The 13,003-nt window shown below is 38.2% G+C and overlaps 1 protein-coding gene across 1 annotated transcript in view; it reads right to left on the bottom strand.

Annotated features, from left to right (window-relative positions):
* Positions 1-3,587: 3,587 nt before the first annotated feature.
* The window catches only part of TPO (thyroid peroxidase), a 58,770-nt gene continuing 49,354 nt past the window's right edge, over positions 3,588-13,003 (bottom strand). The window contains exons 12-15 of the mRNA XM_086625428.1: positions 11,685-11,922; positions 7,697-7,905; positions 7,002-7,172; positions 3,588-3,748 (exon numbers count right to left, since the gene is read on the bottom strand). Of these exons, the coding sequence (XP_086481554.1) occupies positions 3,588-3,748; positions 7,002-7,172; positions 7,697-7,905; positions 11,685-11,922 (779 nt within the window). The remainder of the gene's footprint in view (positions 3,749-7,001; positions 7,173-7,696; positions 7,906-11,684; positions 11,923-13,003) is intronic.

Genomic DNA, 13,003 nt, shown 5'->3' with positions numbered 1-13,003 from the left:
TGGAGGGAAGGGATGCCATCCAGAGGGACCTTGACAGGCTTGAGAGATGGGCTTGTGCACACTTCATAAAGTTCAACAAGGCCAAGTGCAAGGTCCTGCACGTGGGTCGAGGCAATCCCAAGCATAAGTACAGGCTGGGCGGAGAATGGATTGAGAGCAGCCTGGAGGAAAAGGACTTGTAGGTGCTGGTGGATGAGAAGCTCAACATGAGCCAGCAATGTGCACTTGCAGCCCAGAAAGCCAAACAATATCCTGGGCTGCATCAGAAGAAGTGTGGCCAGCAATTGGAAGGAAATGATTCTGCCCCTCTACTCTGCTCTCGTGAGACTCCACCTGGAGTACTGTGTTCAGCTCTGGAGTACCTTGCATAAGAAGAACATGGAGCTGTTGGAGCTGGTCCAGAGGAGGGTCACGAAGATGATCTAAGGACTAGGGCCTCTCCTCTGAAGACAGGCTGAGAGAGTTGGGTTTGCTCAGCCTGGAGAAGACCCCAGGGAGATCTTTTAGCAGCCTTCCAGTAGCTAAAGGGGGCCTCCAAGAAAGTTGCAGAGGGACTTTTTGCAAGATCATGTAGTGATAGGACAAAGGGTAATGACTTTAAACTGAAAGAGGGTAGATTTTAATTAGATCTAAGGAAGAAATTCTTCCCACTGAGGTTGGTGAAACACTGGAACAGGTTGCCCAGAGAAGTTGTGGCTGCCCCATCCCATGAGGTGTTCAAGGCATCCTTGAACATCCATCTCCATTCTTGGAGCTATTCAAAAGCTGCCTGGGCATGGTCCTGGGCAACTGGATTTAGGTGGCCCTGCTTGAACAGAGGGATTGGGTAAGATGATCTCCAGAGATCCCCTCCAACCTCAACCATTCTGTGATTCTGTGATTCCATTTATAAGTACCAGGTCCTGTAGAGCACCTCTCATTGTTGTCTTCTTGATCATCTGTGTCAGGAAGCTGTTAATGCTCTCCAGGAGTCTCCTAGATTGTTTGTGCCCTGCTGCGTTGTCCTTCCAGGTTAAAGTGTGCTTAAAGTCCCCCGTGAGGATGAGTGTTTGTAAACTTGAGGCTTCTTCCAGTTATTTGAAGAAAGCCTCATCTGTTTCTTCTTATCAGGAAGTCCATAGTATATACCCACTACAACAGCAGCCATGTTGCTCTGCTCACTAATCTTGACCCGTAAATTCTCCAGTGACTCCTGATCTATTCCAAGGCAGAGCCCCATATGTTCTTGCTGCTCTCTCACAAAAACTGCAACATGTCCCCCTTGTCACTTCCTCAGCCTGTCCTTCCTAAGGAGCCTGTATCCATCCATTTCAGCACTCCAGCCGTGTGAGCTATCCCACCATGTTTCTGTGATCCCAGTGAGGTCATAGCTTTGCAACTGCACACAGACTTCTTGTTCCTCCTGGTTGTTTCCCAGGAATGCATACCTGGGTTACAGTTCACGTAATGATAACACTGCAACTTGGGCTTAATGTTAATTCTTCAGTATGTATGCCTTGGACATCACTTTTTTGGAAGATTTCATCTTCAAACACTGCCTGTTACTCAGGGTACTTAACTGGGGGCTCCCAGTGAGGTGGTAAAGAGGTAAAGAATAGCTGCAATTGCATTCTTGTATCTAAGAAGGGGCATGATGTCTTTTAAAAGTTTGTAAATATAAATTATAACTAGTACATAATGACTGACACTCTGCAGTAGCTTAAAGAGTTGTCTGATTGATGCCACAATTTCAAATTGACCAATCAGTTTAAAATGTAGCTATGTCAGAGGTACTGTAAAGCAAGTCTTATTATTTCTATAAAAGAATGCAAGGGAGACCCAGGTAATCACTTGCCAAATTTTGCCAGAGGTCCCTTCCAACCCTAACCGTTCTATGATTCTATGATTCCATGATTCTATGATTCTCTGATGTTTTCTTCCATAGCTTTAAGCTGTAAGAGGAAGCAAGGTGTGTCATGTAACAGAAACTGACTCTAGAGATCCAACATAGCAAACCTTAGCTTGGCATGCAAGGATGGATCCATGGAGATGACAAGCTCCTCTAACCACTGAGGTCTAAAGGGAGACACTAACCTTGTATACTAGACATTCAGCAGCAGCCCGGGTGGCTGTACCTGCACTCATTTTCTTGAGTTGTTAGAAAGCCAGTGAAGCTCTGAAAAGCACATTGGACTTGGTCTGGGGTAATGATCCCTTGGCACAGTAGCACTGACTGTAAGCACTTTCTGTTTCCTCCCTTGAAATATAAAATTTACCTTGTATTTGGAACTGCCTTACATTCATGTCAGTGCAGTGTTTTCATATAATCTGTCTTTGTTGCACTCAACACCAGTGAGCTAATCTCTTTAAACTAATCTGAAGGCAGGTTTTGTCTCCGGATTTGGAGTGGCAAATAAATATAACCACAGTTGAACGGTTAAAGGAATAAACTGTAAATAAAGATAAGAAACACCTTCAAAGAAGATAATTTTTTTCTATTTTTCTGATGTGTTAAAAGACGAAACTCTGAATGGCTAGCACCATTCCTTTTCAGTTTTATGCCAGAAAGAGTTGACCCTGAGGATTTGTGTTTGCACTTGCTACAACAAGAGAGAGCTAGGTCCTCCTGGCAACATTCACTGTTGGGAAGGTACTTCTGTTGGTGTGCCTGGCCAGGGGAATGCCATGTCTTGCTGTGTGAATGCAGTCTCTCACTGTCCTTCACTCCTGGGCCTTTGGTGATCTCACATGGCCTGACTTAAGGTTTTGTTTGAGGAATGAGATCTCACTTGAGGGATATGCTCATGTGGTCCTGTACCACAGCTGGAAAACTGACTGGATGTACATCGTATCATTGAAGACATCTGTTTGTCTTCAAGGACGTATTTTTTTTTCTGGGGAATTATCATCCTATATTTTCTTTGTGCAATTAATAATAAGGGGCAATGTAATCCCACATGTCATAACCAAGGTATTTGCTGAAACAAGAAATATGTGACCAGTGAGATTCAATTCTTCTGATTGTGTGGCATACAGCACTCAATATGCGAGATGTGAGCACTCTAAACTTTCTGTGCTTGCTAAAGTAGATATCCATCCACTTGAGTTTGGATTGCAGGTTTTCATGGAGCTTTTGACAGATCTAGGCACTCTCCCCAGAACAGGTATTGCTCAGCATCAGTGGGCAACTACACTCACATTCCCCACCTAAACCTTAACACAGAATACAGCTTCCACACATGCTGAAAAGCTGAAAAAGAAGAAAATGCCTAATTTAGGTGATGGTTAACAGTTTTGGAATGTAATAGGTGGAACTTAAAATTCAGACGCTGAGTTTAGCTACTAACTAGGAGAAACCGAGACAAATTTGATCTCCCCTTCATACACAGTGTCAGGAATTACTTAATGGTTTATATATGGTAGGAATGGAAAATGAAAAGCTTACTTCTGTGCTGTATTCTTTATTCAATACCTTAATTTACTTTACAGAATCTGACTGTATCTTTATGCCAATGACTGTGTAGAGGTTTTTTATGTATGTTAACAGCTCTTCAATAAATCTAAATTTTATGATTTTTACAGCATTGTAAAACAGAACAGAGGAAGTTTTAATGCACAGTAGGTTCACAAGCATTACCAATGCATGTTCTTCCATCTTCTGTCAGCTTGTAAGGATCAGTAAGGAGACATTTGTAGCTGCCTTTGGTGTTAATGCATTCAGTAGAAGGAGGGCATGGCGGATTAATTTTATTTTCACATTCATTGATGTCTGCAAAAGGAATACACACTGATCAATAATCATTACAAATTACAGAGAGGGATTACTACCTTCTCACAAAACCTACAAGTATTCATAAATGAAAGGTATTGTACACTTTCAATGACACACAGATTCTACCAAAAATCCTCATTGTTACTGTTTAAAGAACAAAGTTGGGGTTTGGTGGTTGTTTTTGTTTTGATTTTTTAGGGGTTTTTTTTGTTTATTTTTAAGCTGGAAATGATGAAAAAAGAAAATGTTGTTTTGGCAATCTGTCAAAATCTACAAAAGGCAGTTAGTCAAACTTTCAAAAATGCAAACTGCAAATTTGAGAGCACTTCTTGCACATGTTTGCGTCCTAAGACTTTGAGTTCCTCTATAAATTTTTCCATACTATGCTCTATAAAGATAGTGAAAATAATAGCACTGACCCAGTTCTATATGCTTCTAGGCATGATTTTGAGGAGCCAAGGATTCAAGTTAGCTTTAGTTACAAAATTTATAACAGTAATCTGTGATATCACTGAAAAGATTCTTGTTGCTAGATGCTATATAAATTATATGAAATTACAATATCCTGACAGAATCATGATCAGATGAACAATTATCCATTGGAAAATGTACATAAACATGTTGTTCCTGAGGCCATTGAAGATCTTTCACTCTCACATTCTGATTATGATGAAGGAAAGAATGGAGTCTTTTCCATATTTCTGCATCTTTCTTCTTTCTATGCAATATTTGCTTGCAGGACTTTATTCAGTTGCCTGAAGATAGACATCCAGCACTGTTTTAGATAGTTTCCCATTGGTCTTGTACAATATTTGCCAGCTTATTCACTGTCTCTGACCCATGGTCCTGGGAAGCACTGCAAGCCCATATGTGGGCAGCTAGCTGAGCTTTCATTGTCTCCTCTTTTTGGTTATATTCCTTTCCTTCCCTACAATAATGTTTCATCTACTACTTCAGGCTAAGTAGCTCTTTTTGATCAGTATTAGAAACTGACCGTGTAGGAATGATTTATTGACTTAGTTTAGCGTTGTCACTCAGACCACTTAGGGAATTCTAACGTTCGAAATAGGATTAAGCCTGATCTTCTCTTAAATTTTACTACAAAGCAGTAGCTGTGTCCCAAGCTAGCCATCAACTGAGACAGTAAAAAGACGAATCATGCAAGGAATTTTAGACTTCAGAGCCCTTAAGAAACACCAGCTTTCCTAACACCTCTCTGAAGCAGGAAATAATCTGTTGTTCAGGGTGAAGATTCCCGAATAAGTATTACTCTCTTTAAGACTACATTTTGGGTTAACTCCCACTGGCTTTGTCATTGTCTGGGAAAGAAAACTTGCGCAGACTTTGCCTGCACTGTGATGCAAATGTGCTATTTCAGCTTTTATAGCTCCATAGTCACGCTATTAAATAGCTAACTCTTTTTTTCTGTCACTAAATAGCACATGTCAGATCTTACCAGCCTACCCTACTACTTAAAGAGAGCAGTACTGTATTAAAGCAAAGTAAACAGAGTTATCTATCAAGAGTAAGGTAACATTTAATATAAAGGAAGGTAGCATAGTCAAACAGTAAATGTCTTCCTGAATCAATAGAAATGATTTCTGTCAAAGCCAAAGTTAGTAAGTAGGAATTAACAGCTCTCATATTCCTATGCTTTTGCCAGCAGGCCACTCTGTCTTTTCCAGAGCAGCATATAATTTTGAAACCATCTGCAGAAATGCTAAGCTCTATCCTCCTCGTTATATTGCTTGACTTATTCCTAATTTGCTGAACATTTAAAGAATGGGAACACATTGCACAGACATGCATGGAACAAAGTGCTTTCTACTGTAAAACTCAAGTAGCATCTGCACAAGTGGGTTTTGATAGTTTTCTTTTAATAAAGGCATTGCTTATTTAATGCATGCAGCAGCTTGTTTTCCTATAGCAGATATACAGTCTTTTGTTTACATTACCGAACATATTAAAAGAAACTAGGACAAGGAATGATTCATTCATATAACTTATTTATTCAGTTTGCTGCCAGAACATTAATCTATTGAAAAGATTTTATTATAATTCATTTAACAGCTTTATTTCTTTATATGATATTTATGTGGGTGGAATTCAGTGGATAAATAGGATTTGAGTATAGGAAAGAGCTGCAAATTTCATTTGACTTTTTCCATACCAGGTATACAATTAGAATGAATAGCTTTCTATTCTGCTGTCACAGAAATACTGATAAGCAGACTTCATTGCCGATCAGCTGCAGCACTTGCATTCAAATTAATTTACTACCATACATAATATACTCCTAAATATGGCCTTTTCAGGTTTCATTTTCTCTCATGTTCTTATAAAGCTAAGCAGTTTGAGTATGTGTGTATATATATCTATATATATGGAAATATATTTCTACAAATACACATACACACACATATATATATGCATACCATTATAAACACACACATTTGAAATGTGAACATGGATAATTCATCCTTCATGGCTGCAAAGAGTGAAGGTCTTGTAATGAAATATTTGCCACAATCTCTTTCTTCCTAACCTATTCTAATCAGCAGTAAAAATAAGTCAAAAGAGAAAGAGAAGATAAAAGAACATTTAAAATAACAGAAAAATATTTCCCTGAAAATGTGCATGAAATGTTGAAAGACAGTATCTTTTTACTGATTTTTCACCTGCTCTACTTTTATACCTGCAGAAGCAATTTGCTTCTGGCAAGTCTTTTCATAGCTATTCGGGAGAAAGAGGTTGGGACTGAAGTGATAATTAATTTGCTTAATTTCACTTATTCACTTCATAGTATATTTTTCTTTGTCACTTTTCTCAACTTATTAGGATGATACATGAACTACTGATGTTAAGCTCATTTTGTATCTAGAGCATCCATTGAAACAATGCTAGGAAAATGACAACTGTCTGTTTTACTGTCATGTTGAATGTAGGAGGAAGCAATGTGTAATTCTGACTTGCTGCTTTTTTTCCTACTGCTTGTTAATAGATTCATTTTTTGCTTAATTAGGTAATTTTTAGTGACATTTTCCTTTCATCAAGTTGATTGCTGAATTGAGATAGGTGAGATTGAGATAGCAATTCTGGAGCAAGGAGAGTTTCACATTATTCTGTTATTGTATCTATAAACCCAGAAGATTGACTACAAGACAGCATAGAAGGGAGTTCACTTCTGATGACCTGTGCTGGACTTCAGCTTTTAAAAAATTCAGAAACAACAACAACAACAAAAAATTACCTATACAAACGGGAGCCTCAAAGTTCCATCCTTCACTTGTGCAGGTTAATTGCTCTTCTCCTTGCAATTGAAATCCATATTGACATGAATAAGTTACTGTAGATTTTCCAAATTCTGAACAGTAAACAAAATCACCATTTTCCACACTCTTTGGTGTTCCACATCTTTCCTCTACAAATAAAAGGACTGCATTACAAGCTTTTAAAAAATCACCACCTTGCCCTCATGAATGGACATTATTCTCCATTAGTGCTATGAATTAATTTCAGTCAAATCATTCACATGTTTTAAGGTGATCAAGAATTTAATTGTTCATTTCTGGACAAGAATTTATATGAAATACCTCAGGTTTGACTCATAATCCTTGTAAAAATATAGTTATCTTCTGACAGTATGTTCTTCAGAGTTCATAGTTGATATTTTCTGTCTTAAGAACTCCTTCCCCAGTTGCCATAATGTCAGGATATTTCACAAGCCATTCATGTTATCAGAGGGAAATTGGGAAACACTATCTTTTTTTTAAAGAGAAAGTTGAGAAAGAAGGAGAGAAAAACCTAGATCTCATTTTAAAGTGGTAGAAATACTAAAGATCTGCATCAGACCAGTAGCTCAAGACCTGCCACAACCAAGGTCAATGCTTTAACTGCTGATCACTCTCCCCTCCTGTCAAAAAATGTTGGTAATTTCCAGATTACCTTCCTGATAGAATTCTTGCCAAGCTTCTAAATTCATCCCAGGTATATTGTCACAATGCTTAAAATCCTGTGGAAACTTTCCAAGTTGAAAGGCGTCTGCTGGTACTTCAGAAATTCCTGTATTGTCACAAATCACGCGGGACAATGAATGTTTTTTGAGTTCATGCTTTTGAGCTTCTGTGAAAACATTATCATTTTCCCACCAAAATCTGGAAACATTGATAAAAACATTTGAACAGATCAAATTCAAAGAGCTGATTATTCTTACTTTCAGAGTATCCTATGTAAAAGACCAAAAATAATACCTAACAGCAAAATGTAGGTGGATATAACAATAATAAAAGTAAACACCATGATGTGCAGACTTGCATATCCACTTTGAAAGTCACAAAAAGGCTAGTGTGAGTCTAATGTATTGGTCAACTCAGATGGTGTGTTAAAGTTGGCTGTTTAAAAGTATTAATTATTCACATTTGCAGAATTGCTTTGCATTGATAATACAGGGACACAAAAAAAGTCATAATCCTGAGAAAGAAACTTGGAACTGCTTTTTTTGAACTGGATGCTTAATCTTATGCACACCAGCATTCACTGTGCACTCACAAATTGTTTTAAGCATAAATTACAGGAGAATTACAAGAGTAGCCATGATAGATTTCCTCATACCATAGCTTTTTAATTCTACTTGCCATTACTGAATGTGTGCTATGAAAACAGGTATTGATGAATGTTCCTCTGTTTAATATGTACTTCTTCATTTGCTAAGAAAGCTGTACATATGCAGACTAATTATAATAGAAAATTGTAAGACAGTAATTGTGTTTTCCATCATATAAATAAGTAAGCTAAAAGGACTAGCTGGAACACAGAGGAGCTGTTTTTTTCCGTTTTGTTAGATTGAGAATGCAGTTCCAGAACAGAAAAGCCAGTTGGTGCTACAAAGGTGTATGTATCTGTTGAAAGAAATATAATATATATGTGTGCATACACACATACAGATGTGTTTAACAATAAAAAGAAAGGGAAATAAAACACTGGGAGAAAAAAGAAAAGGTAAACATTTTGTACCTAAAGACGTGTCATGAATGGCAAAAAAAATATTTCTGGAGAGTTTGATGGCACTCTCCATTAGTACATTAAACAGCATTAAGCACTGCTAAACTGCTAAGATAGCTCCCTGTGATACTCAGGCTAAGTAGGGTTTTCCCAAATGCTAGACAGGATTTGTGGTAACATGTCCTAGGACCATTAGCAGTAGAGTATGAATGTGATCACACTGTACAAATTGACCTCAGGTTTAACACAGGACTTGGGCGTCCATAATACTGGGGAGACAAGGCTGAGGTTTCTAGAGAAGTCTGTGGTTTTTGTGTTTATGTTTTTCTGATTGGAAGGGAACAGCAATGCTGACTGTGCACACTGTGCAAACCTGGCATGTGTGCAGTGTGTTAGGTTTTTTTATCAGCCACCTGAAATGGTAGCACGCAAATGAGATGTCTGATAGTCCTGTATCTGTTCTGGGGAACATGAGGGCTGTTAGTGTGCCCTGTGGGGGAGCTTTTCAGGGATAATTGGACCCTGCTGCCTACAGGATTGTACTGGTTAAGTAAGGTAAGTGTGTGTGAAATTTTGGAAAACTGGCTTTGTTTACAGGCAAATAGTTACCTACAGCCAATTTGGGGAAAAACCTGTCCCACTTTGCCTATATTGGAGGAGGAGGCAATCTACAGGACCAAGGATGGAGTGAATGTCCTCTGCAGCACTGTGACAAGAAGTGTAGAAGAGATGGAGGGTCTGGAGAGAGAGAAAAAAAAAAAAAAAAGCCTTCCTCCTATTCCTCACATGCACACTGTCCTCAAAATTCTCAGAGCATCCTGAAACTTCACTGACCGTTCCTAGGCCCCTTCCCATAACCAAAGCCATCAAAGACTGTGCTCAACTCAGCTGTCCTTCATGTACGTTAAAATCCAGTCTACTTTCATCACAAGATTCAGTTTTATCTACACTGCTGAGAAGGCTTGAGCAGAAAATTATTTTTTAATCTACCCAGCACATAGGTGCTTGCTCTAACAAAGGTTGTTCCAAACGATCTGTATCAGGTGATCAGAATTTTACAGGTGAATTTTAGAGTAAAAAAAATAAATGCAAGCCCTTCTATGCAAAGAATGACAACGTCAGCTTCAGAATTTTTACCCAACCATTGCAAATCCTGAGATCACAAAAAGAATCAGAATAGGAAGAGACAGAAAAAGAAAGTCAAGGCTGATGGAACAGAAGCAATTTGTTCCAGTTGATTTGGCTGAGGTTAAGACAGTGCCTGAATTTACTACACTGGAGAAAGTAATCCCTTCCTGTTTCGTCAGATTACTGACAAAAGATTTTAAGGCTATCAGAATGGAGTTCAGTCATTCAAAAATTCCACTTAGTCCTGATTTCTGAATTTAAACAAGTACATTAGAAGAGATGTTTTGAAATCCCTACTTACTGACATGTCAATTAAGGTATCTAGTAAGCACATAGTGTTACTGGTGCAGATACAGATAATACCAAATACTGTACCTGTCAAGGCACTGCAATGAATGTTAGACTTTTCCATTCTTATACTTACTATGTGACAACTATAACATGTTGTTACATACTTCTAACTCCTCTTAGTTCCTTTAGCATTAGTGACAGAATACCATTTCACATTTAAGTTAGCAGACACAAACTTTGTCACAGAAACTTGAGAAATTCTTTCATTATTAGAACTCTCTTTTTCTCAATTTAGAGTTAATATATTAAATTATGCTTAAGTTTAATTAATGCTAGTAGTATCATAAGACACTGAATAATAAGTAGTATCGTAAGGCACTGAATAATGGAAACAAGACTGGAAGGACCTTGATAGATTATCCTTCCCCAGATAGGGTCAAGTATGTCTGTATGATTCAGAGGACTTTCAATCATGTTTTTAACACAGTTGAGTGGAATATTTGTTGTCTATACACTTTATGCTAATAAGATACCACCTTTATGATTAACATCATTTTTTCCTGTGAGCTAATTAATTAACATTTTCAAAAGTTCAGATTTAAATTCTGCCTGGGATGCTTATTTACATAATGGTTTCTTTCCACAACAGTGACTTATGTGAGGAGCTTAAAGGTGAGCATAAGGACCAGATGTACTTAAAACACCACTGCTAGCATGGTGTGAGCAATTTAAAATTAGTCTTCTCAAGAGATTCAAAATTACTGCCGAAGTATACAACAGAAATTAAAAAAAAGTTTGGTTTTATAATTGCTTCAGGAGCAGTAGCAAAATATAAACTGCATTTTGCACCCTTTTGTGACCTGAAGCTGCATTTCTCCTGCCTTCCTGGTGTGGAGGGTTGTATTAGAACAAGATCCTGGTAGTGGTTGTGCTGGATTGGGTGAAGGGGCATCCTATACTCTGTCCAGTGACACAATTCTGGGGGCACTCTGCAGTCCCAGTTCACATAACACCAGGTACACGGTGTTTTTACTCTTCCCTCTAGAAAGCCTGAATTACAGCCCTTTGCCTATCCCTTCTCATTTTGCAGTGGTTGCCATGGAAAATGTTCAGGTTCTTCCAGTTCCTGAGCCCAGTGCAGGGCTGGACAGCTAAAGCGTACACAGTACTATATCCATGTACACAGAAGCTAGCTGCCTCTGCCACAATTACCTGGTAGTGGCACCTTGCATTTCCACCCGGACTACAAAGTTGGACATCTCAGTACCATAGAAACAATCTCCCTGTCATCTGGAATTAAGACTATATACAGAGCAAAGAAGAATAAGCAAAAGCCGACCCAACAATATTGAAGAACTAAGCTAAAAACATGGAAGTGACAAGGAATAATTTGTTTAAAGCATATTTAAGTGCCATATTGTCTTATGCTCTGGGAATTATCCTCACATATCTGTAAAATTCCCATTGCATCTGCTTTTTTACACAAATCATTCAATGGCATGAATAAACTCACCGGTCACCATCCCTTAGAGCTTTCATTTGCTTTCCAATTATACACGCAAACAGAGGACCAGTTCTAGCACCTGGAAGAAAGTCTTCTACCAGACCACCAAGCCAAACATCAATATTGCTAGGATTATGGTACAATTCCATGATTTTTTCAGTGACATTGTGATTAGTTATTACTGTATTCAGGTCAGTGTGAGTTTCCAGTTTTGGTAAGCCACAGAATTCTCGCCAGTCATTATAACCTGTAAATGTTATGTTAAAAGGAAGATTAGACTTGATTGTTAAGCATGATATATGAAATTAATAAATTGAATTCTGACAACCTTAATCATAGTCATAGACAGTTACGTCTAAAAATAGGTCTATTAATATGGGTTAAATTGATCAGGAAAATGATGGCAGGATCTGAAACTACAGAATATGCAAATACTACATCATTTTCATGAAGGAAAATAAAAATTTAAAACAATTCTCCCATACTTAAGCAATAAAAACATGACAATATATAACAGGAATGTGTACTGCATCTTGAGATTTCCAGGCTAGGAATATAGGAGTTAGATGAAGAGCAGGCAAGAAGTAACCTGAATAAAGTTAGTAACTAAAGCACTTTTTACTAAGGAGAGTGTTCTAGGGCACATATCCAACTCCCTGGAAAATAGATTTCCTTAACATTCTTCTACATAATTGGAATTAAACTCCATCACCTCCCAACAAAACTTTAATTTGTAGTCTGGGAGATTAAACCTCTATTTCTACCCCTGAGTAGCTGAGAGCTTTAAACTCCAAGCCAGAATTAGACTTCATTTCTACTGTCCAGGGCCAATGATCTGTGTGTTCCTAGATGCAGAGCTGCACAGGAGAAACGGAGAGGGTTGTCACCCAGTGACATAATACTGTTTGACAATCAGTCAGTCCTGCCTCCATGGGTGGGACATTGGGCTCAGAGCATAGAAGGGCAGCCACGCTTTCTCCTTAGTCATGCAGATGAAAGTGATCTCCTCAAGCAGGGTGTCAGGGCCCAGTTTTAGAAACTAAAAATAAAGAGACCCTGTCTGACATGCTGAAGATTGCTTCCTCTGCTCTCAGGAGGTGTAGTATGCTTGTATGAAGTTTTTACACAGAACTGGGAACCTGTTGTATTTTTTAACAGATGATTCAATCAATCAAATTGAACTAAGTTTCAGCAGACTTCCTCTAAGCTGGTACACCCATGGTCTGATGGGCTAATGTTCCTTGACTGTTAGTTCAGTCTTAGTCTGAACAGACTGGAGTAAGAAATCTAGTGAAAAAACAGGCACAAATACTTAATATTTCTTAAAA

Source organism: Tauraco erythrolophus, chromosome 2 (genome assembly GCF_009769465.1).
Source record: "Tauraco erythrolophus isolate bTauEry1 chromosome 2, bTauEry1.pri, whole genome shotgun sequence".
Classification (NCBI taxonomy): Eukaryota; Metazoa; Chordata; class Aves; order Musophagiformes; family Musophagidae; genus Tauraco; species Tauraco erythrolophus.
The sequence above is the reverse complement of the archived record's forward strand: the minus strand, read 5'-3'. Positions and strand labels throughout refer to the sequence as shown.